Raw genomic sequence first — 25,816 nt, 5'->3', positions numbered from 1 at the left:
TCTGAAGTCACCAGAATGTTGGTTCATGTGGATTCACAGTCGATCTCTGGGCATGTCCTACTCCAGCATATTAGTGGACGATCCAATATAAATACATATATTTGCTATATACAGGACTTACCCCTGTGAGGAAAGAAAGTGTGCAGAATGTTGCAATGGAGAACAGCAGCTTCTTCATTGTCTTCGACATCGAGTACTGGCTGCTTCAGTCACAAGTCACTCCAGTCACTCCAGTCACTCCAGTCACTCCAGTTACTCCAGTCACTTCTTCCTTATCATAATTGTACAGAATTATCACAGGACGCATCCAGAGGAATGTCATCAGAGGAGGAGAAACCTGTAGCTTATGTTGTGGCAGACCAAGGGTCAGTGACGTGAGGATCGAGCCAAGTGTTCCAGGTGAATGACGTACACGGAGGAAAATGACAGAAGTCAGCAGACAGTTAAAATTCTGCAAGGAACTGAAATTGGGAGTGTCCTAGGCTCTTTATTTATCCCTATTCAAAGGGTGTAACCTCTTAAAGTATTGACATCATTGGTTTATAAATAAGACTTCTAATTGGTCAGAACTAAATCCATCCATTGATTGGTTATTATTCTATGAGCTTTCTCTTTTCTACTGATGGGTTAACTGCTGAGACTATAGTTTTCTTTTAGCAAGAAATGCACACTGGTTATTTAGCAGATACATAGCGTATCTTATCTTACCACACACTTGCTAACTTCTATAGTTTTTAGCTTATGTCACCGTCTTCTTCTTCTAATAGTCACACAGAAATTTTAACAAAAGTCCTTTATTAAAATGGAAGTCACAGGGAACTTCTTTAACATTTCCCTCCTCTTGTGACACCTTAGACAGCTCGTATATCCCAGAGTATACAGATAAGCTGCATAAACCATGCGATGCATGCATCAATCCGGTCTGTCTAGTAGTTGTATGTTTCCAAACAATCATGCATTTTATTTGAATCACACAAGGAACACAAGCACGCACTATCTAAGTGGATGTAGGTGCAGCATTGTTGTCCCATGCATCGTTGTCCATAGTTCTGGATACACCTTCTTCTGCTCCTGTGTTGGAATCACTAGGATCCAGTAGGTCAGCCATACCGCTTGGAGCATCAGCAGTAAGCCTAAAAGTTTCTGCGTAGCTGTGGTCCTCGGCTGTGGAATCAGGAAAGTGGGCATCATCTCGAGCGTTGCTGTCCCTTGGTTGGACAGTGTTGTCATTCAACATGGCGTATCCCTTGACCAGTATGGTGCTGCCTGGAAGTGTAGCCACCTGGAGTAGGCCTGAAATCGCCCTGAAGGTCCACTTATTTCCTCCTCTGGTCACCACCACGAACACTTCAGTGATGGGAGGCCTGGGACGGACACTGCCTTCCTGCCAAAGAATCTCCTCCATCTGAACTTCCACTTAGATCCCGGAGCTACTTAAAACAGAAAATGATAAACGCAGTACCAGTTCCACCTGGGTGATTCCATCTGGGACCACCAACTACAGTTGAAAGTGTGCAGAGCTTGTGTGATCCCTAGGGTCTTCAGTATGTGTCCTATTATCTCCCCTAGTGAAATGAGTACCTCTGTCTGACTCTATGACCTCTAGAATCCCATATCTGTAGACTACCTCTGACAATATTTTCTTAGCAGTGTTTTTGGCCATAGACATAGTTACTGGCCAGCCTGAGAATACATCAATGGCTACAAGGACATAATCATATGTGCTCACCTTGGGTAGCTGTATGTTATCCACCTGAACTCTTTTAAACTAATACAAAGGTTTGAGAGTGTGTTTCTTGGGGCTCTTTACGAACCTCCCAGGGTTATGTCTGGCACATGTAAGACAACCCTGAACAAACTTTTCAAAGAGGGTCTGAATTCCAGGGGCAAACCAATGTTCTAACACTAGTGCGCTCATAGCTCTTTTCGACAAATGAGTAGGCCCATGTGCAAAATTGGCCATCATTGGATACAAACTCAGAGGCAAACATGTTTTGCCATTCACCTGCCAGAGCTCTCCTGCCTTTGTGGCCCCCGCCTCCATCCATACCCATTTGTCTTGAGGCGTTATCTGAGCCTGTAGTTCTGAGCGATAAGTCTGGCGCAGTTGGCAAAGACATTGTCAGGAGTGGCAGACCAGCTTCTTGTTTGGCTGCTTGAGCATTTCCTATGACTTGCGGATCATCTTTCTTCACGTGGGCTGGTACTTTAATAATGGGTACCTCTGTGGGCAGCTCTAAGGCCTCTATGAGGCTCTGTACTGCTTCTGAATACTTGATTGGTGTTATCTGGAAAACTAGGGGATTTCTGACTTCATCGGGCAAACCAAAGTCATGTGCTACCCCGAAAACATACCTAGAATCTGTGTAACAATAAATTCTCAGTCCCAATGTACATGTATCAGTGAGTGCCTTCAATTCCGCCTCCCATGCAGAAGCACAGGAGGGGAGTGGTTTTTATATAATTACCTTACCATCTTTAAATACCTAGTGACAAAGTGTCCTTGTTCATCATTCTACCATCTGGAGCCATCTACAAAATACATCATGGTTAGTTAATGGTGTTTCAGTAACATTTGGTAATTTGGGTTGAGCGAACCCGAACTGTGCAATCAGAGCCTAAAGCGAGGCATAAACTTTCTCCACCTGAGCACAACATGCATGAACAGGTATCTAAGTGTAAAGCAAGAGCTGCAGTGGAGTAGACATCTCAAAAACAAAGAAAGTTCTCTGGCTCCTCCTGCTTCCTCTTCTGCTGCAGTCTCGGCCTCTTGATCCACCTGTGGAGTAACAGTGTCTCCTGCCACCCCGCAAACAGAGGATCTGACAGCAACACCACCACCTGGGTCACCAAGTATCTCCACAATGTCCCACGGATGCGTTCAGCTCTCTATCTCCCAAACACTGGAGCGGAAGAGGAAGTACCCCCCTACCCACACGCGATCCCTGGCCCTGAATGCCAGCATTTCAAAATGACTGTCCTTTGAAATGCTGTCATTCCGTCTGGTGGAGACGGAGAGTTTTAAAAGCCTTATGGTGGTGGCTATCCCACAGTATGTCATGCCCAGCCGTCACTACTTGTTCAGGCGAGCCATCCCTTCCCTGCACAACCAAGTGGGGGACAAAATCAGGTGTGCACTGCGCAACGCCATCTGTGGCAAGGTCCACCTAACTACGAATACGTGGACCAGTAAGCACGGTCAGGGACATTATATCTCTCTAACAGCACACTGGGTAAAAGCAGTGGCGGCTGGGCCTGGGGCGGATAGCAGTTTGGTGCATGTTCTTTCACCACCGAAGATTGCAGGGTGCTTCAGATTGCCTTCTGTTGCTTCCTCCTCCTACTCTGCTTCCTTATCCTCTACCGTCTCTTCATCCGGTCAGCGTAACACCTTCACCACCAACTTCAGCACAGCCAGGGGTAAACGACAGCAGGCAGTTTTAAAACTTCTGTTTGGGGGACAAACCCCACACCGCGCAGGAGCTGTGGACGGGCCCTGAACAACAGACCGATGAGTGGTTGGTGCCAGTGAGCCTCAAGCACGGCCTGGTGGTGTGCGATAATGGGCGAAATCTCGTAGCAGCTCTGGGACTAGCCGGTTTGATGCACATACCTTGCCTGGTGCATGTGCTGAATTTGGTAGTGCAGAGGTTCCTTAAAAATTACCCCGATATGTCAGAGCTGCTGCATAAAGTGCGGGCCGTCTGTGCGCGCTTTCGGCGTTCTCACCCTGCTGCTGCTCGCCTGTCAGCGCTGCAGCGTAACTTCGGCCTTCCAGCTCACCGCCTCATATGCGACGTGCCCACCAGGTGGAACTCCACCTTGCACATGCTGGCCAGACTGTGCGAGCAGCAGCAGGCGATAGTGGAGTTTCAGCTGCAGCATGCATAGGTGAGTCGCTCGGCGGAACAGCACCACTTCACCACCAATGAGTGGGCCTCCATGCGAGATCTGTGTTCCTTGTTGCACTGTTTTGAGTACTCCACCAACATGACCAGAGCCGATAACGCCATTCTAAGCGTTAATTTCCAACTTCTATGCCTCCTTGAAAAAAACGCTTCTGGATGGAAGAGGATGTGGCACAGGAGGAGGAGGAAGAGGGATCATTTCATAGGGTTTCCGGCCAGTCATTCCCAAGTGGCTCTAAGGGTGGGTTCCTGCACCCACAAATGCCAGGTACACAATTGTCCAGCCAAGGCACAGTTCTGGAGGATGACGAGATGGAGGATGAGGACTCACCCCCGTAGTTGATTTACCCGGTACAGCATTTCTTGTTGAACCACAAAACGGGGAAACATAGATTCAGCCCCCGGTTGTTGCGGCTCACCCTCTGTCACGAGGGTATCGAGAACCACGCCTAACTCCGTTATACCCGGGTTTAGGAAGTCGCAGCGGTTGGCTGCACGCTCTATTTAAGATAGGGCTGTTTTCCTTATGGTAGCTTTCTGGGTTTGCTTTGCAAACCCTTTTGGCTCACTCAGGGATCCGTAGCTCCTTCCCCTCAGCTGTTCCTTGTCCAGCACTCCCAGACCTCTTTATATTCCTCTCTCACACTTCTCTGGTTGCCAGAGATAGAGCTTCCTGCCTGGACATCTATTCTGACCTTCTGGAGCTGTGTTGCTGCGTTCTCTGGTAGTTGGTCCAGAACGCTACCCTCCGGATGAGGAACCCGTCTAGGAAAGTCAGGGCAGTCAGGTGCCAGCCGCAAGGTGAGTTAGGGGGTCACCATCTTTCCCTCTCCCTTGGGCAGGGCTTTCCCTGTTTTCCTCCCTGTGCGTGACGTCTGTCATTACACCCTCACCTTACATCACACAAAGTGTAATTGCAAACAATCAAAAAGTCATATGCACCCCAAAATAGTGCCAATCAAACCGTCACCTCATCCCGCAAAAATAAAACCCTACCAAAGACAATCGCCCAAAAACTGAAAAAACTAGGGCTCTGAGAATATGAAGACACTTTTTTGTTTAAAATATGATATTATTGTGTAAAACTTACATAAATAAAAAAAGTTGACATATTAGGTATCTCCGCGTCTGTAAGATCCTTCCATATAAAAATATCACATGACCTAACCCCTCAGGAAAACACTGTAAAAAAATTAAAATAAAAACCGTGTCAAAAAAGCAATTTTTTGTCACCTTACATCACAAAAATGTAACGGTCACATACACACACACACAGGGGGGAGGATAGTGACCACTGCGCTCCACCCTCACCCCTGGCCCTGCCTACTTGCCTCACGAGTCCTGATGACAGGGGACAACTGGACGGCAGTCCCTAACTTAGGATACGTGCGGGAAGGACAGACAAGACAAATAACGGATAGTGAACGGACCGGGTCAAAACCAAGAGGACAACGCAGTACAGAGGGAAAAGCAAAGAAATACCAGGAGAGTCAAGAAGTACCAAAGGAGTCCGCAAAGAATAGTCAGGTGGAAGCCAAGGTCAAAATACCAGGAGGGATGTGCAGTACAGGAGGAGCAGGCTAAGGATCGTCAGGGAACAGGATCAGGTAAGTACACAGGTATCCAACAACTGCCAGGAACCTAAACTAACAGGCAACCTGTGGCCAGCAGGCTGCCTGTATTTATAGTGAGGAGTGAGGGTCATGTGACGTGGCCAGCGTCACATGACCGACAGACCAACCAGTCGAGCACCGAGTGATCAGCTCGGCGCTCAAGGCAGACCTAGGAGCAGGGAGCCTGCCAGCTAACAAAGCCGCCCTGGGAACGAGGTCAAACACAGGTCTGCGGCTGATGGGAGACCGAGTGCGCCTTCGGCACCCCGTTACAAAAAAGTGTAATAGCAAGCGATCAAAAAGTTATATATGCCCTAAAATAGTACCAATCATATCGTCATCCCATCATGAAAAGAAATGAGCCCCTACACAAGACAGTCGGCCAAGAAATAAAAAATAAAAACTACGGCTTTCAGAATGTTTTTAAAATGTTTATTATGTAAAACTGAAACATACAACAACAAAAAATTTGTCATATTTGGTATTATCACATCCGTCACAACCTGCTCTATTAAAATACCACATGATCTAAGCTGTCAGATGAATCTTGTAAATAACAGAAAATAAAAACAGTACCAAAACAGCTATTTCTTGTTACCTTGCCTCACAAAAAGTGTAATATAGAGCAACCAAAAATCATATGTACCCTAAAATAGTACCAGCAAAACTGCCACCTTATCCCGTAGTTTCCAAAATGGGGTCAGTTTTTGGGAGTTTCCACTCTAGGGGTGCATCAGGGGGCTTCAAATGGGACATGGTGTCAAAAAACCAGTGCAGCAAAATCTGCCTCCCAAAAACCATATGATGTTCCTTTGCTTCTGCGCCCTGCCTTGTGCCCATACTGCAGTTTACGACCACATATGGGGTGTTTCTGTAAACTACAGAATCGGGGCCATAAATATTGAGTTTTGTTTGGCTGTTAACCCTTGCTTTGTAACTAGAAAAAATGGATTAAAATGAAACATCTGCCAAAAATGTAAAATTTTGAAATATTATCTCTATTTTTCATTAATTCTTGTGGAACACCTTTTCTTTTCAAAATCTTTTTATTGATTTCAAAGTATGAAACTTTTTAAAGGTATGTAAAAAAAATTTAACATACGGCATACAATGCGAAATGGATGACATATCCGGTAAGTGCACAAACATCGTGACATATCGACATTGACAGGAGATCCTGAAAGCACATCATATTGATCCGCCCCCATCTGCAAGTACATGACCCACAGAGGTCCTAGAGTATAAATGATTGTATCAGGGCGATCATAACAGCTATGTTATATACATTAGCATAGTGAAACTAAGAATGGCTTGACGTGGATCTGATTGTTCCAGATGATTCCAGGTCTAATGTAGTAAAACTATGCCATAAAAAATAAAGCAGTGCCTTGTAAAAGGGGAAGGTACTGACAGGTACAAACAACCTAAGACAAAGGGAAAGAAAACAGGAGGGGAAGGGGGGGAGGGTAAGGATAATGGAATGGGTATTGTAGTCTGATTTGTGCAAGATCATGCCCTAACCAGGGCTATAAACGGATACAGAGGTATGTCAGCCAGCTATGATGACGTGCGACTACTAAGGGTCACCAGTGGAAAATATAAAAGTGTGGGGTTATAAGAAACTGAACAATTAAACATCCGTTGTGCCCATTCCCAATCTGTTCCTCCAGAGTCTCCAGCTAGACCAGATGCAAACGTATTTATCATGAGATCTCAGTTCCCAGTGGGATAATTCCTCTAACCTAGCAAGAGACTCCACTCTGTCAACCCAGTCTGTCAATTTGGGGGACACACTGGATTTCCAATTTGAGGCGATCAGGATCCTAGCCACAGATATTAGTTGTCTAATTAAATGTTTCTGTGGTTGGGGAATAGTGGCTGGGAGTAAATTTAAGAGAGCTATTTTGGGGCAGAGAGATAGAGTACGTCGCTTATCATTAAGAATAGTATTAAAAGTGTCTATTATTTCTGTCCAGAAGCCACTTATTCTGGAACACGACCACTATATATGTAGGTATGTGCCTCTATCAGTGTGGCATCTCCAACAGAGATCAGAAGCGGAACCGTACATTCTACTTAGGCCTCATGCACACGACCGTTGTGTGCATCCGTGGCCGTTGTGCCATTTTCCGTTTTTTTTCGCGGACCCATTGACTTTCAATGGGTCCGTGGAAAAATCGGAAAATGCACCGTTTTGCAGCCGCATCCGTCAAAAAAAAATAACCTGTCCTATTTTTTGGACGGACAACGGTTCACGGACCCATTCAAGTCAATGGGTCCGTGAAAGAACACGGATGCACACAAGATTGGCATCCGCGTCCGTGATCCGTGGCCGTAGGTTACTTTCATACAGACGGATTCGAAGAACCGTCTGCATAAAAGCTTTTTCAGAGATGAGTTTTCACTTCGTGAAAACTCATATCCGACAGTATATTCTAACACAGAGGCGTTCCCATAGTGATGGGGACGCTTCTAGTTAGAATATACTGAGAAATGTGTACATGACTGCCCCCTGCTGCCTGGCAGCACCCGATCTCTTACAGGGGGCTGTGATCCGCACAATTAACCCCTTCAGGTGCGGCACCTGAAGGGGTTAATTGTGCTGATCATAGCCCCCTGTAAGAAATCAGGGGCTGCCAGGCATCTGGGGGCAGACCCCCCTCCCTCCCCATTTTGAATATCATTGGTGGCCAGTGGGCGGCCTCCGTCGGCCCCCCTCCCCCCCTCTATTGTAATTTCATTGGTGGCCAGTGTGCGGCCTCCGTCGGCCCCCCTCCCCCACTCTATTGTAATTTCATTGGTGGCCAGTGTGCAGCCTCCGTCGTCCCCCCTCCCCCCTCTATTGTAATTTCATTGGTGGCCAGTGTGCGGCCTCCGTCGGCCCCCCTCCCCCCCTCTATTGTGATTTCATTGGTGGCCAGTGTGCGGCCTCCCCCCCCCCTTCCCTGCCCGATCATTGGTGGCAGCGGAGATTCCTATCGGAGTCCCAGTTTAATCGCTCTGGGGCTCCGATCGGTAACCATGGAAACCAGGACGCTACTGCAGGCCTGGTTGCCATGGTTACTTAGCAATATTACAATATTAGAAGCATCATACTTACCTACTGGCTGCTGCGCTGTCTGTGTCCGGCCGGGAGCTCCTCCTACTGGTAAGTGTCAGATCATTAAGCAATGCGCCGCACAGACCTGTCACTTACCAGTAGGAGGAGCTCCCGGCCGGACACAGACACAGGTGCGGCACCTGAAGGGTTAATTGTGCTGATCACAGCCCCCTGTAAAAGATTGGGTGCTGCCAGGCAGCAGGGGGCAGTCATGTACACAGTTCGTCGTATATTCTAACTAGAAGCGTCCCCATCACTATGGGAACGCCTCTGTGTTAGAATATACTGTCGGTTCTGAGTTTCACGATGTAACTCAAATCCGATGGTATATTCTAACATAGAGGCGTTCCCATGGTGATGGGGACACTTCAAGTTAAAATATACCATCGGATTGGAGAAATCTCCGATCCTATGGTATATTAACTCCTGACTTTACATTGAAAGACAATGGGGGACGGATCAGTTTGAAATTGCACCATATTGTGTCAACGTCAAACGGATCCGTCCCCATTGACTTGCATTGTAATTCAGGACGGATCCGTTTGGCTCCGCACGGCCAGGCGGACACCAAAATGACTTTTTTTTCATGTCCGTTGATCCTCCAAAAATCAAGGAAGACCCACGGACGAAAAAACGGTCACGGGTCACGGACCAACGGAACCCCGTTTTGCGGACCGTGAAAAAATACGGTCATGTGCATGAGGCCTTAGTCTGACAGGGGTTAGGTACCATCTAGCTATTACTTTGTATGTGTTTTCTTGTATAGTTATACACCTAGAGGTTGTTTTTGGAGAGGTTAGTATGGTATTCATGTCCGCTTTGGTGAACTTAGTCTTAAGATCCCTTTCCCATTCTCTCAGAAAATACAGCGAGGGGGGGGGGGGATTTTAAAGTAAGTAAGTTCTTCCAAACAACAGACACCAGTTTTGAAGGCTGTTTGGTTTGTATAAGGATATCTTCAAACCATGTGTTTTTGCTAGACCAATTTTCATTTGAATATAATTTTTTTAGCGATGTACTTAAGTATATATATTGGAGGTCTTTAAGTGCTGGGAGTTTAAATGTGTCCCTAATAGTATATAAGTCTAGGATAGCTCCATCAGAATCTAATAACTCTATAGGTGCCATCTGGGAATTCCGAAGTTGAGGTGGTAGAGACCGAAAACCTTCTTCTGACGTTCTAAGACAGTCTCCAATAGTTAACAGTGGATATGGATATTTCGAGCAAAGGTCTCTTATTTCAGGGAGTTTCCAGATACCGTAAGTAGCTGTGGTAAGGTTATTATCTCTAGGAAAAGGGATGTGTGTTGATTGGTCTGAAAAAATCAGCTTCCTCAGAGGAAGTTCCATTAGACTCTCTTCCAAAGCTATCCAATGTTTATGAGCCGGTTTTCGGATCCAGTCCACTATACGGCTAAGGTGGACCGCTTTGTACAACCTTTCTAAAGAAGGGAGTCCAATTCCACCTCTATCTGCAGGAAGTAGTAGGATTTTGTGAGCGAGTCTAGGTTTTGTCGAACCCCATACACAGGATGAGCAGATCTTTCGAAAGGAGGTAAAAAAGCTACGTGGGGGTTTTAGTGGAAGGGCTTGCATAAGATATGTGACTTTCGGGACTATTAGTGAGTTAAATATATTCCTGCGTCCTAGCCAGGATATAAAGGTAGGTGACCATTAACTGAGGATCCCTGGGATGTCTCTTAGAAATGGTCGGTAGTTAAGCTCATTATAATCCCTAAAAATTTTATAGCTGAGGAGGTCCATTCAAAAGAGGAGATGGTTCTTAATGTTCGGATCTCTTTAGCTGGGATGTTTACGCCTAGTGCTTGCGATTTTGAAATGTTAATTTTGAAGTTAGAGATATAACCGAAATCTTGTAACAGATTAACAATCGCTGGGAAAGCTCTTATGGGATTAGTGATCATTAAGAGCAGATCATCTGCGTAGGCAGCTTGCTTGAATTCTTGCTTGAGTTTTAAAGCCTCTAACATTGTATGAAGCTATCCGTGTCTCAGCCATAAAACAGGTGCACAAGTGAGAACAAAGGACGCATGCCCCTAAATAGGTAGGTTGTGGTTGACTGACGGCTGTGGAACTTAGATATCTTTGGACACACACGGCAGAGAGGGGGGGAGGAAGAGCTGAAACAACTAAGACATAACAAAGATACATCAGAACATTAGCAAAAACATAAAGACAGTTGGTCCTCTTGTTTGCTAAAACTGCAAGAGGAACCATTAGTCCTAAATGGGACTTTGAAAATTTTGGCCTTCTGAGAATTATCAGATGCAAGCAGTTCACTAAGATTTTAGAGAGCTGCATAGTAGTTGTAGCAAACCATGAAGAGGCAAATTTGTTAATGATTTAAACTAAGTCATAAAAACATAATAAGAAGTAAACATAGGTGAAGGAGTGTTCACGTAAAAAAATGTGACCCAGGGATCCCTTTACAAGCTCATAACAACTCTCCAGATAGGGATCTAACTGTGAGCTGATTAATGAGCAAGACATATGAGGGAAAAACCTGTGGGAACCTATACACATGAACAAGACCATATGAGGTCTAAAATGTGTTGATTGGAATGCCTGCTTATTTGCAGGTTTATAAAGACACAACTGGAAGTATCTGTCATCCTCTTCCATGATACGGCTCTTGTTCTTCAGAGCTTTTCCCATAGGTACCATCTCCCGCGGAGTAGCAGGGGGGATTTCCTCTGGCATAATGCCATCATTTGAGGTGGTCCAATCAGAAATGTCCACATCTTCAATGCACATGGCGGAAAGTACCTCAGGTAGATCCCTCGGGGTTCTAATGATGGACTTTTTATCACGCCAAGTTATTAGCAGGCCAAATGGGAACAACCAGCGATAAGGGATGCGTTTATGTCTCAGATAGTCCGTCAGGGGTTTGAGAGCGCGTCTCTTATTAAGAGTGGCTGATGCAAGATCTTGGAACAGTAGTATTGTTGAGCCTTCATATTCAACTTGTGTACCTTCTCTTGATTTCTTCATAACTTGTTTTCTTTTTGAGAAAAATTAAGGAGTTTACATATGACGTCCCTAGGTGGTTCATTAATTTTTGGTTTAGGTCTCAAAGCCCTATGTGCTCTTTCAATAATTATAGGGTCAGAGTAGTCTTCTAAATCACAGAAAAAATGCACCAAACGGATATGCCACTGACTATACTGGCTAGTCATAAATGCAGATATTAAAAGCTGAGACTTTTGCCAATATATTCCTGTCAGGAAAAGATTGGAGCCCATCATGCACCACGTCACGGTCACTCAGTATGGCAAGAGGTCCTACCACTACGCTAACTATGGTGTGAACAAGGTCTGAAGGTGATGTAATCCAGCTCACAGCCGACATCCTCCACGTATGCATCTTTTTGCTGGGGATAGTCGTTTGCTGCAGTCCACATGCGGTGGGGCTGCTCCCCCAATGAAAAACACGCTACAGTGTTAGGGGTTGAGCAGCTCCCCCAGATTTGCCACTACATTTCTGTGTTTGTGTCTTGTTTTATATGTAGTGTATGTGCCTTTACCTGGCATTCAAACACTCTCTTTTGCACCTAGTAACCTCCATCACACGGTCTGATATGGGTGAGGCTTACAGTCTGGCTTTATTCACATTGCACTAGTTTGTCCTGCTAGGCGTTTGTGTGGAAGCCTGGCTGTGAGCCGGATTACATTACCTTCAGACCGTGTTCACACCACAGTTAGCGTAGTGGTAGGACCCTTTGCCATGCTGAGTGACCGTGACGTGGTGCATGATGGGCTCCGATATTTTCCTGACAGGAATATATTGGCGAAAGTCTCAGCTTTTAATATCTGCATTTATGACCAGCCAGTATAGTCAGTGGCATATCCGTGTGGTGCATTTTTTCTGTGATTTATATGATTGTATTTACATCCGCACAATGCTCCGTTTTGTGTAGGATGCCTTTGTGGTGCATGTGGACCGCGCCGACATCCTCCATTGTACGCATTTTTTTGCTGGGGATAGTCGTTTGCTGCGGTCCACATGCGGTGGGGCTGCTCCCCCAATGAAAAACACGCTACAGTGTTAGGGGTTGAGCAGCTCCTCCAGAATTGCCACTATATTTCTGTGTTTGTGTCAGAGTAGTCTTCGCCTAACAGAGATAAGCATATTTCTGACACAGCTTTTGGTATTGCGTCTGTCGCTACTGATTCTGGGATTCCTCTTAGGCCTCATGCACACGACCGTTGTGTGCATCCGTGGCCATTGTGCCGTTTTCCGTTTTTTTCGCGGACCCATTGACTTTCAAAAATCTGAAAATGCACCGTTTTGCAGCCGCATCCGTGATCCGTGTTTCCTGTCCGTCAAAAAAATATGACCTGTCCTATTTTTTTGACGGACAACGGTTCACGGACCCATTCAAGTCAATGGGTCCGTGAAAGAACACGGATGCACACAAGATTGGCATCCGCGTCCGTGATCCGTGGCCATAGGTTACTTTCATACAGACGGATTCGAAGATCCGTCTGCATAAAAGCTTTTTCAGAGATGAGTTTTCACTTCGTGAAAACTCAAATCCGACAGTATATTCTAACACAGAGGCGTTCCCATAGTGATGGGGACGCTTCTAGTTAGAATATACTGAGAACTGTGTACATGACTGCCCCCTGCTGCCTGGCAGCACCCGATCTCTTACAGGGGGCTGTGATCCGCACAATTAACCCTTTAGGTGCTGCACCTGAGGGGTTAATTGTGCATATCATAGCCCCCTATAAGAGATCAGGGGCTGCCAGGCAGCAGGGGGCAGACCCCCTCCCTCCCCAGTTTGAATATCATTGGTGGCCAGTGTGCGGCCTCCCCCGCCCCCCCCCCTCCCTCTATTGTAATATCATTGGTGGCCAATGTCCGGCCCCCCCCTATTGTAATATCACCCCTCCCCCCCTCTATTGTAATTTCATTGGTGGCCAGTGTGCGGCCTCCGTCGGCCCCCCTCTCCCACTCTATTGTAATTTCATTGGTGGCCAGTGTGCGGCCTCCCCTCTCTCCCCCCCGATCATTGGTGGCAGCGATCGGTAACCATGGCAACCAGGACGCTACTGCAGGCCTGGTTGCCATGGTTACTTAGCAATATTACAATATTAGAAGCATCATACTTACCTGCTGGCTGCTGCGCTGTCTGTGTCCGGCCGGGAGCTCCTCCTACTGGTAAGTGACAGGTCTGTGCGGCGCATTGCTTAATGATCTGTCACTTATCAGTAGGAGGAGCTCCCGGCCGGACACAGACAGCGCAGCAGCCAGCAGGTAAGTATGATGCTTCTAATATTGTAATATTGCTAAGTAACCATGGCAACCTGGCCTGCAGTAGCGTCCTGGTTGCCATGGTTACCGATCGGAGCCCCAGAGCAATTAAACTGGGACTCCGATCGGAATCTCCGCTGCACCAATGATCGGGCAGGGGGGGGGGAGAGGGGAGGCCGCACACTGGCCATCAATGAAATTACAATAGAGGGGGGGAGGGGGGCCAACGGAGGCCGCACACTGGCCACCAATGAAATTACAATAGAGGGGGGGAGGGGGGCCGACGGACGCCGCACACTGGCCACCAATAAAATTACAATAGAGGGGGGCCGACGGAGGCCGCACACTGGCCACCAATGAAATTACAATAGAGGGGGGGAGGGGGACCGACGGAGGCCGCACACTGGCCACCAATGATATTACAATAGAGGGGGGGCGGGGGGGGGCGCACACTGGCCACCAATGATATTCAAACTGGGGAGGGAGGGGGGTCTACCCCCTGCTGCCTGGCAGCCCCTGATCTCTTACAGGGGGCTATGATACGCACAATTAACCCCTTCAGGTGCGGCACCTGAAGGGTTAATTGTGCTGATCACAGCCCCCTGTAAAAGATCGGGTGCTGCCAGGCGGCAGGGGGCAGTCATGTACACAGTTCGTAGTATATTCTAACTTGAAGCGTCCCCATCACTATGGGAACGCCTCTGTGTTAGAATATACTGTCGGATCTGAGTTTCACGATGTAACTCAAATCCGATGGTATATTCTAACATAGAGGCGTTCCCATGGTGATGGGGACGCTTCAAGTTAAAATATACCATCGGATTGGAGAAAACTCCGATCCTATGGTATATTAACTCCTGACTTTACATTGAAAGTCAATGGGGGACGGATCCGTTTGAAATTGCACCATATTGTGTCAACGTCAAACGGATCCGTCCCCATTGACTTGCATTGTAATTCAGGACGGATCCGTTTGGCTCCGCACGGCCAGGCGGACACCAAAACGACTTTTTTTTCATGTCCGTGGATCCTCCAAAAATCAAGGAAGACCCACGGACGAAAAAACGGTCACGGATCACGGACCAACGGAACCCCATTTTGCGGACCGTGAAAAAATACGGTCGTGTGCATGAGGCCTTAAACGGATATTATTCTGTCTACCTCTGTTGTCTTGATCTTCAATGTAGTCATATAACTGGTCTATATGTAGCTTGTAGGCAGCTAGAGCTTCTGAGTTTTGTTTTGTATAATTTGTTAAAGTAGACTGTGTGGCTTCTAAGGCTTCTACTCTGTGGCCATTCTGTCTCATTTCACTTTTGATCACACTAAGTTCTTCCATCACTGGATTTAAGGCCTTTGACAAAGCTTGAGAGATGAAGGACCTGGAGATAGGTAGGTCTGATTGAGACTCTGCTTGATCTTCATCATCGCTATCTCTTCCAAGATGTTCATTTTCTAAGTGAGACAGATTGCCTTTTACTGCGGCTGGGTGCACCGAAGTTGGTGGTTGAGATTTTTTCATGACGTATTTGTCTAGATCAGATTGGGCTAAAGCCGAGTTTTTGTAGGGCTTTTGAGACTCTCGAGTGTGACTCTTGTATTTGCCTTTTTTTTACCATAAGTGCACGTGTGAGGACTCTTTTTAGCTTCTGAATGCCTCTTCTGGTGTGTAGAATTAATACATTGACATGTATGAGATGATTCTCTGGGATGAGAAAAGGAACCTCCTTTTGTTGTTGTGGAAGGTCCTGGGAAAAATTAGGGCTATGGCCCTTTAAGTAAAATGCTTATGCAAAGTTTCCTGCCTAATGCTAGTAGTGATAGGCTTCACCCAGACAGGGGGGCAATGTCCCTTTAAATATTGTTGCAGTGTAGATCTCCTTTAATGAGTGTGGAGGTCTAGAAAAATTAAGGCAAGGCCTTCAGTGGGGGAAGATGGAGCGCAACTTGAGGAATAGAGAGGTTGAAATACCCACTTCTGACTTATGTGGATGTTTCAGGCTGAGTTTCCAACCCAGGGTAGTATAAATAAAAGAAGTGTGACCAGTCTCTGGCTTGTCGCACTATCTTCACCCAGATCCTCTAGCCAGCACTTCCTTAGGTGAAAACCCTATAATACACAGGGATGAAAGTCCTACCGGTTAACCGGTTAATATGTATATGAGGGCTGCGAGGTAAGTGCCTTATGCTGGGGGATTCTTGTGGAACACCTAAAGGGTTAACAAAGTTTGTAAAATCAGTTTTGAATACCTTGAAGGGTGTAGTTTTTAAAATGGGGTCACTTTTTGGGAGTTTCCACTCTAGGGGTGCATCAGGGGGTCTTCAAATGTGACATGGCAGCTTAAAATTATCCCAGTGAAATCTGCTTTTCAAAAACCACATGGCGTTCCTTTACTTCTGCGCAATGCCGTGTGCCCGTACAGCAGTTTATGATCACAAATGAGGTGTTTCTGTAAACTACAGAATCAGGGCCATAAATATCGAGCTTTGTTTGGTGTTAACCCTTGCTTTGTTAGTGTAAAATTAAAGTGAGATTAAAGTAAGATTAAAGTAAGATTAAAATGGAAAATCTGCCAAAAAAATTTGAAATTCAGAAATTTCATCTCCATTTTCCATTAATTCTTGTGGAACACCTAACAAAGTTACTAAAAATAAGTTTTGAATAGCTTGAGGGGTGTAGTTTCTAAAATGGGGTCATTTTTGGGTGGTTTCTATTATGTAAACCTCACAAAGTGACTTCAGACCTGAACTGGTCCTTAAAAAGTGTCTTTTGGAAATTTTCTGAAAAATTTCAAGATTTGCTTCTAAACTTCTAAGCCTTCTAACGTCCCCAAAAAAATAAAATGGCATTCAGAAAATGATCCAAACATGAAGTAGACATATGGGGAATGTAAAGTAATAACTATTTTTGAAGGTATCACTATCTATTATAAAAGTAGAGAAATTCAAATTTGGAAATTTGCTAATTTTTCAATTTTTTGGGTAAATTTGGCATTTTTTTTATAAATAAAAATGAATTTTTTGGACTCAATTTTAGCACTGTCATGAAGTACAATATGTGACGAGAAAACAATCTCAGAATGGCCAGGATAAGTAAAAGCGTTTTAAAGTTATCACCACATAAAGTGACAGATTTGCAAAAAATGGCCTGGTCCTTAAGGTGAAAAATGTAGTTCAAGAAGAACATATAAATGAATCATAATAGAAAACGAAGTGGGAGCTTATAATAAACTAACACATTAAGGCTTAGTTCACATCAGCGTTCAGCCTCTCCGTTCTCCTGCTCCGTTATAGGAGCAGGAGAACGTAAAGAACGGATTCGGCACATAACTGAGCCGAACGGAGCCTACAGACCCCATAGACTATAATGGGGTCCGTTAGGTTTCCGCTCAGAAGATGATTTTGGAGCGGAGACAAAAGTAGTGCATGCAGGACTTTTGTCTCCGCTCCAAAATCATCTTCTGAGCGGAAACCTAACGGACCCCATTATAGTCTATGGGGTCTGTAGGCTCCGTTCGGCTCAGTTATGAGCCGAATCCGTCCTTTCCATTCTCCTGCTCCTATAACGGAGCAGGAGAACGGAAAGGCTGAACGCTGATGTGAACTCGGCCTTACCTTGGTTTAACCCGCTATTGTGTTTACTGACAAAAACAAAGTGTAATAGATATTGTGGCGAAACCAACCTTGCCACTGGGCTTTGGAGAGGACTGGCTGCTGGCCTCTTGCCCCAGGATTATGGGCCCTATCATCAGCCCATGCAAAACTTAAGCTCCATGGCAATTGAACTGTATGTGTGTGGTCTGAGCGCCATTCAATAATATGCGCTCAGACCTAAGCTATCTGGGGATATGTTGCATGTCTTTATTTTATGTAGTAAATGTAACCTTGTGTATTTTATTGTATTTTATGTCTTTTTGCAACCATGTGCTCAATGGAGTCTGCCTCTATCCCTGGATATAATTTGATTATTTTCCCATTGTCTCCAGGAAAGAGGGCTCTGTAAAACTGGTTTGAGCCAGATAGCCATGTGCCAGCCAGGGCCCAAAAGATATTTTACTAACTTTTCATCCCCTGGTCTGATTCAGGCCATTTTTTAATATGTTGTTCCCCTGAATGGATTGATTGCGAATATGTAATTTTTATGTGAATGTGATGTATGGTTTTAGAGTTATGAAAGTTGGGTAGAAAGTATGTTTAACTGTATGTATAATTGAGTCTCCTCTCAGGATAAGGGGAGGGAATATGCTGGGTGTGTTTCTATTGTCCCATTGTGTGTTTAAAATGGTGATGTCTGTTCTGTTGTCCTCACATGTGTATTGGCGATCTCCTTTTGTCCTCAGAGATAATTGGATTGCTCTTCAGGTTGTCTGGACAGAGAGGAGGAAACCATGATGCATTGTGGGGATATGTTGTCCTATGTTACAGTCTTCATTCTGGTCCTCTGGGGGCGTGAACGATTGGTTGCTGTAGTTACATTGTATGTCTTGTAATATATTGATTGGTTGTATTTCAAACCCCTGTGGGCAGTACTATGTTTGTTTTTTGTGAATAAAAGAGGCTGTACTTCAAGTACAGTCAGACCACTGCTTGACCCTCAAAACGGAGCCTTGTCTCGTTATTGGGGGGATTCACTGTATGCTGTTAGAAGACCGATTGCCAGGATTGTATGCTTTTCCTGTTCGTCTGCTAGCAGCTATTCGTGAGGTTCCAGTTGAGTGCTACTTTGTATCCAGTTCGGGAGTTGGTGTTCTGCAGTAGCTGTGCCTGTCTCTCAGAAAGGGGCATATCGCCTAAACGGATTTTAACCCCTTGTCTGCTGAAACGGTCCGTTACATTGGTGGCAAGCAGCGGGATCGTTCCTACAGCCAGAAGGACAGCTACAGGAGACACCATTTCTGTGGATTCTACAATTTAAGGACAACGCATGTCCCAGTACAGCGTCCCTGACAGCAGCAGGATGGAACCAGCAGTGTTATACGAGGAGGAGGACCTGGATGGCCGGGATGCATTAAGGAAAGGCATCTGGTACCAGGCCCTGGATAATCTACAATACCAGCGGGGTGAGAGTCTCCCCAGTGAAGAGCAGTGGTTGCAGAAGCAAGTGGCCCTGCGGATGCCCTTCCTGGGAGAGCAGCCCCTGGAGGAATGGGTGAAGGAACTAGAGCACCGGGTATGGCAGGAGCTATGGCTGGAGGATGCCTACCAGGCGCTTTGGTGGTATATGGCACAGTATATACCCTGGACAGCCGAACATGACAAGCCAGAGGGAGAGGAGTTTTATGGTCCTGGCTTGTTATGGGAGTCCTTTGCAGAGCCTGACTTCGGGAGCCCTGCACAGTCCAGACTTCAGGACATTTTCTATGAGAGGGAGGCTAGGCATGAGTGGGATGACCCCCATGAGGTAGAGCAAGACCTGGCTCACCTAGCAACCCTGGAGTGGGAACTGGAGCAGGACTACCGAGATCTCTTCCACTCCATTGAGAAGGCTCAGCAGGACGGTAAGGTGACAGACCCAGATCCAGACCCATTCAGCTGGGCAGATATTGTAGAATGTTACTGGGAAGGACCCCAGGTGGCCTGTAGAGATGGGACCGAGGTCTCTCCGCCGGTCCTGCAGGGAATTGGGAGCCCAGTCTCCATTCCCCAGCGGCAGTGTGAAGTGCATGGAGAGGAGAGCAGCGTCCTCCCTCCCCAGCGTCAGGCGGAGTTACAGGGGGCAGAGGTAGTTGTTCCTGCCCCCCAGCAGCAGCATGATTTTTTGGGAATTGGGAGCCCAGTCTCCTTTCCCCAGCAGCAGGCGGAGTTACAGGGGGCAGAGACAGTCGGTCCTGTCCCCCAGCGGCAGAGGGTCCAGCAGGGAATAGAGAGCCCAGTCTCCTTTCCCCAGCAGCAGGACACTGTATTGGGAGCGGAGACGGTCGGTCGCCCTCCCCAGCGGCTAGAAGTATGTATGGGAGAGGAGCTCGTTACCCCCCTCTCCCCAGCGGCAGCTTAACGCACCAGGGGGAGACAGTAAGCCCCACAACAGTACAGATGGGACCGTTGTCTCTGCACTTACAGCACAGGGGGTAGAGACAGTCGGTCTCCCCCTCCAACAACCAGGCTCCAACCAGGCTTCTTCCGTGGTAGCGCTGGCACCAGGGCAGAGTACCGCTGATACCTGCCCACAAAGCAACCCCCACTCTAAGCCAGGGAGCAACACAGAGACCAGGAGTACCAGCTTCCAACATAACCTTGGTGGACTCACTGGACAGAGACAGGCTACCAAATGCAACAGGTCCAGTATTGGGTTGAGGGTGGGCTGCCAGACTAACTCAGGTACCGACCGGCGTGAGGTCAGGTACCTGGTTAGTCTTCCCTGGGGGGGGGAGATGTGTGGCGAAACCAACCTTGCCACTGGGCTTTGGAGAGGACTGGCTGCTGGCCTCTTGCCCCAGGATTATGGGCCCTATCATCAGCCCATGCAAAACTTAAGCTCCATGGCAATTGAACTGTATGTGTGTGGTCTGAGCGCCATTCAATAATATGCGCTCAGACCTAAGCTATCTGGGGATATGTTGCATGTCTTTATTTTATGTAGTAAATGTAACCTTGTGTATTTTATTGTATTTTATGTCTTTTTGCAACCATGTGCTCAATGGAGTCTGCCTCTATCCCTGGATATAATTTGATTATTTTCCCATTGTCTCCAGGAAAGAGGGCTCTGTAAAACTGGTTTGAGCCAGATAGCCATGTGCCAGCCAGGGCCCAAAAGATATTTTACTAACTTTTGATCCCCTGGTCTGATTCAGGCCATTTTTTAATATGTTGTTCTCCTGAATGGATTGATTGCGAATATGTAATTTTTATGTGAATGTGATGTATGGTTTTAGAGTTATGAAAGTTGGGTAGAAAGTATGTTTAACTGTATGTATAATTGAGTCTCCTCTCAGGATAAGGGGAGGGAATATGCTGGGTGTGTTTCTATTGTCCCATTGTGTGTTTAAAATGGTGATGTCTGTTCTGTTGTCCTCACATGTGTATTGGCGATCTCCTTTTGTCCTCAGAGATAATTGGATTGCTCTTCAGGTTGTCTGGACAGAGAGGAGGAAACCATGATGCATTGTGGGGATATGTTGTCCTATGTTACAGTCTTCATTCTGGTCCTCTGGGGGCGTGAACGATTGGTTGCTGTAGTTACATTGTATGTCTTGTAATATATTGATTGGTTGTATTTCAAACCCCTGTGGGCAGTACTATGTTTGTTTTTTGTGAATAAAAGAGGCTGTACTTCAAGTACAGTCAGACCACTGCTTGACCCTCAAAACGGAGCCTTGTCTCGTTATTGGGGGGATTCACTGTATGCTGTTAGAAGACCGATTGCCAGGATTGTATGCTTTTCCTGTTCGTCTGCTAGCAGCTATTCGTGAGGTTCCAGTTGAGTGCTACTTTGTATCCAGTTCGGGAGTTGGTGTTCTGCAGTAGCTGTGCCTGTCTCTCAGAAAGGGGCATATCGCCTAAACGGATTTTAACCCCTTGTCTGCTGAAACGGTCCGTTACATTGGTGGCAAGCAGCGGGATCGTTCCTACAGCCAGAAGGACAGCTACAGGAGACACCATTTCTGTGGATTCTACAATTTAAGGACAACACATGTCCCAGTACAGCGTCCCTGACAGCAGCAGGATGGAACCAGCAGTGTTATACGAGGAGGAGGACCTGGATGGCCGAGATGCATTAAGGAAAGGCATCTGGTACCAGGCCCTGGATAATCTACAATACCAGCGGGGTGAGAGTCTCCCCAGTGAAGAGCAGCGGTTGCAGAAGCAAGTGGCCCTGCGGATGCCCTTCCTGGGAGAGCAGCCCCTGGAGAAATGGGTGAAGGAACTAGAGCACCGGGTATGGCAGGAGCTATGGCTGGAGGATGCCTACCAGGCGCTTTGGTGGTATATGGCACAGTATATACCCTGGACAGCCGAACATGACAAGCCAGAGGGAGAGGAGTTTTATGGTCCTGGCTTGTTATGGGAGTCCTTTGCAGAGCCTGACTTCGGGAGCCCTGCACAGTCCAGACTTCAGGACATTTTCTATGAGAGGGAGGCTAGGCATGAGTGGGATGACCCCCATGAGGTAGAGCAAGACCTGGCTCACCTAGCAACCCTGGAGTGGGAACTGGAGCAGGACTACCGAGATCTCTTCCACTCCATTGAGAAGGCTCAGCAGGACGGTAAGGTGACAGACCCAGATCCAGACCCATTCAGCTGGGCAGATATTGTAGAATGTTACTGGGAAGGACCCCAGGTGGCCTGTAGAGATGGGACCGAGGTCTCTCCGCCGGTCCTGCAGGGAATTGGGAGCCCAGTCTCCATTCCCCAGCGGCAGTGTGAAGTGCATGGAGAGGAGAGCAGCGTCCTCCCTCCCCAGCGTCAGGCGGAGTTACAGGGGGCAGAGGTAGTTGTTCCTGCCCCCCAGCAGCAGCATGATTTTTTGGGAATTGGGAGCCCAGTCTCCTTTCCCCAGCAGCAGGCGGAGTTACAGGGGGCAGAGACAGTCGGTCCTGTCCCCCAGCGGCAGAGGGTCCAGCAGGGAATAGAGAGCCCAGTCTCCTTTCCCCAGCAGCAGGACACTGTATTGGGAGCGGAGACGGTCGGTCGCCCTCCCCAGCGGCTAGAAGTATGTATGGGAGAGGAGCTCGTTACCCCCTCTCCCCAGCGGCAGCTTAACGCACCAGGGGGAGACAGGAAGCCCCACAACAGTACAGATGGGACCGTTGTCTCTGCACTTACAGCACAGGGGGTAGAGACAGTCGGTCTCCCCCTCCAACAACCAGGCTCCAACCAGGCTTCTTCCGTGGTAGCGCTGGCACCAGGGCAGAGTACCGCTGATACCTGCCCACAAAGCAACCCCCACTCTAAGCCAGGGAGCAACACAGAGACCAGGAGTACCAGCTTCCAACATAACCTTGGTAGACTCACTGGACAGAGACAGGCTACCAAATGCAACAGGTCCAGTATTGGGTTGAGGGTGGGCTGCCAGACTAACTCAGGTACCGACCGGCGTGAGGTCAGGTACCTGGTTAGTCTTCCCTGGGGGGGGGAGATGTGTGGCGAAACCAACCTTGCCACTGGGCTTTGGAGAGGACTGGCTGCTGGCCTCTTGCCCCAGGATTATGGGCCCTATCATCAGCCCATGCAAAACTTAAGCTCCATGGCAATTGAACTGTATGTGTGTGGTCTGAGCGCCATTCAATAATATGCGCTCAGACCTAAGCTATCTGGGGATATGTTGCATGTCTTTATTGTATGTAGTAAATGTAACCTTGTGTATTTTATTGTATTTTATGTCTTTTTGCAACCATGTGCTCAATGGAGTCTGCCTCTATCCCTGGATATAATTTGATTATTTTCCCATTGTCTCCAGGAAAGAGGGCTCTGTAAAACTGGTTTGAGCCAGATAGCCATGTGCCAGCCAGGGCCCAAAAGATATTTTACTAACTTTTGAACCCCTGGTCTGATTCAGGCCATTTTTTAATATGTTGTTCCCCTGAATGGATTGATTGCGAATATGTAATTTTTATGTGAATGTGATGTATGGTTTTAGAGTTATGAAAGTTGGGTAGAAAGTATGTTTAACTGTATGTATAATTGAGTCTCCTCTCAGGATAAGGGGAGGGAATATGCTGGGTGTGTTTCTATTGTCCCATTGTGTGTTTAAAATGGTGATGTCTGTTCTGTTGTCCTCACATGTGTATTGGCGATCTCCTTTTGTCCTCAGAGATAATTGGATTGCTCTTCAGGTTGTCTGGACAGAGAGGAGGAAACCATGATGCATTGTGGGGATATGTTGTCCTATGTTACAGTCTTCATTCTGGTCCTCTGGGGGCGTGAACGATTGGTTGCTGTAGTTACATTGTATGTCTTGTAATATATTGATTGGTTGTATTTCAAACCCCTGTGGGCAGTACTATGTTTGTTTTTTGTGAATAAAAGAGGCTGTACTTCAAGTACAGTCAGACCACTGCTTGACCCTCAAAACGGAGCCTTGTCTCGTTATTGGGGGGATTCACTGTATGCTGTTAGAAGACCGATTGCCAGGATTGTATGCTTTTCCTGTTCGTCTGCTAGCAGCTATTCGTGAGGTTCCAGTTGAGTGCTACTTTGTATCCAGTTCGGGAGTTGGTGTTCTGCAGTAGCTGTGCCTGTCTCTCAGAAAGGGGCATATCGCCTAAACGGATTTTAACCCCTTGTCTGCTGAAACGGTCCGTTGCAGATATGATTAGTGAACTTACTTTGTTATAATCAATAGCTCTTCTGTAACGCATGGTTTGTGAAATCATACATAAATGACAACGCCAATTGTGGCCTAAACCTATACTGACCCAGGTATAACGTATTTGCTAAAACGTCACTTTTAATTGTTCATAATAATAAAACGGCTGTGAGCCATAACAAACAGTTAAAACACTTTGTTTCCACTCCAAATGCACTGAACTTAGTTGCTAACGGGGTAAAAGGGATGTGCACTATCTCCTATTCCCCCCAACTACATCTGTAGAGCTAGTTGAAAACCAGTGAGAAGGACAGGCTTCAATGCAGCCGACAGATGTGGCCGGACTCGGTGTGAGAAGCTGCCTCGCTTAGAGACAGGCATAAGCAATATTTTGCCAACGCCTCTTTAACCTAGGGGGGCAATGTGCGAGTTGCCTAGTGTGAGAAAACTACCAATGGTTAGATATGAAGACTAATTAAATGAAGTCGGTTACTGTGCTAGAGTACACACACGGTCACAGCCGAGCACTCTTGTATGACACTGTGTCAAACGCTGTCAAGACGCATTCACACATCGCACACACACTGCAAACACTCCTATGACTGATAGCTGAAAGGACCGACTGGGCTGAAAATAACAACTAGCTAAACTCCACTGCTATGATTGGATAAAGTGTCCTACGTAAGGACTGCTAGACGAGTAGCTGCATTAGGGTGGACAACAATTGTTTAAAACATGCATCTGCCCCCAAACATGTTTCACCAGAACACTGGCTTCTTCAGGGGTTTGGGCAGAGTAGACCCCTGAAGAAGCCAGTGTTATGGTGAAACATGTTGAGGGGTGTGACGGACTGAACCGTCGCTGGAGCTGCTGGAGAAGACTGAGGGCCAGCCTCCTTCCTAAAGACTATGGATCCAGAACTATGGAGACCCCCTCAGACCTTTGGGGGTTACAAGGAACTAGGAACCCTGATTTATGTGTGGAGTTTATATGCCACATATTTCCTATTGACCACCAAAGGTGCAGGGTGTGAATCCAGCACCACAAAAAGGGTTAACTCTGCACTGAGACTCCAACTGATTGTGTTAGTGATGGGATTAAGATAGCTGACTCTAGGAGTAGCCGACTCCAGTGTAGATGAGTAGATCACCCTATGATACACTCAGGAGATAATCCCATCACATGTGTCTCCTCACTCCCTATTCATTTATTAGGGAGGGGGTGAAGATGTCTGTTTGATTGTTGTTCATGGTTGATTGATTTATGTTGTTAGACTTCTTGAACTGTATATATACTGAGTTGGTCTTTAATAAAGTGAGTTCCTGTTTTACCTTCAACATAGAGCCTGGTCTCATGCGTGTGGGGATTGCTATACGCTGTATACTCCCCTGACTATAACCCCTAGCTTGTGTAAGAGCTGTTCCTGTTCCTTGTTCCTGCATTGCTCTCTGAAGGAAGAGAGGCTCACCCACTGGAGCCTGGAGCCTCGTCATAGGTCCAGGGTTGGTGGAAGACGGCGAGAACCCCCCCAAGCTGCGGCGGTTCGTGAGGTCTTTAGTGCTTACGGTGTCAAGTGGAGATCCGTTACAGGAGATCCGTTACAGGGGGCAGATGCATGTTTTAAACAATTGTTGTCCACCCTAATGCAGCTACTTGTCTAGAAGTCCTTACG

The 25,816-nt window shown here is 46.8% G+C and overlaps 1 protein-coding gene and 1 long non-coding RNA gene across 3 annotated transcripts in view; one reads left to right on the top strand and one right to left on the bottom strand.

The window, feature by feature from the left end:
* LOC120986636 (NXPE family member 3-like) overlaps nucleotides 1–441 on the bottom strand; it is a 97,842-nt gene extending 97,401 nt beyond the window's left edge. For both annotated transcript variants that reach the window (XM_040415301.1, XM_040415302.1), the window contains exon 1: nucleotides 122–441. In XM_040415301.1, coding sequence (XP_040271235.1) covers nucleotides 122–190 — 69 coding nt within the window. In that variant the 5' untranslated portion in view covers nucleotides 191–441. The remainder of the gene's footprint in view (nucleotides 1–121) is intronic.
* An 11,635-nt stretch (nucleotides 442–12,076) lies between these two features.
* Nucleotides 12,077–25,816, top strand: part of LOC120986635 — a 28,018-nt gene continuing 14,278 nt past the window's right edge. Inside the window, exon 1 of the long non-coding RNA XR_005775714.1 lies at nucleotides 12,077–12,088. This is a non-coding gene — a long non-coding RNA (uncharacterized LOC120986635). The remainder of the gene's footprint in view (nucleotides 12,089–25,816) is intronic.

This window comes from Bufo bufo, chromosome 1, assembly GCF_905171765.1.
Source record: "Bufo bufo chromosome 1, aBufBuf1.1, whole genome shotgun sequence".
In the NCBI taxonomy this organism is placed as follows: Eukaryota; Metazoa; Chordata; class Amphibia; order Anura; family Bufonidae; genus Bufo; species Bufo bufo.
Note: the sequence above shows the minus strand (reverse complement) of the source record. Positions and strands in the feature narration are given on the sequence as shown.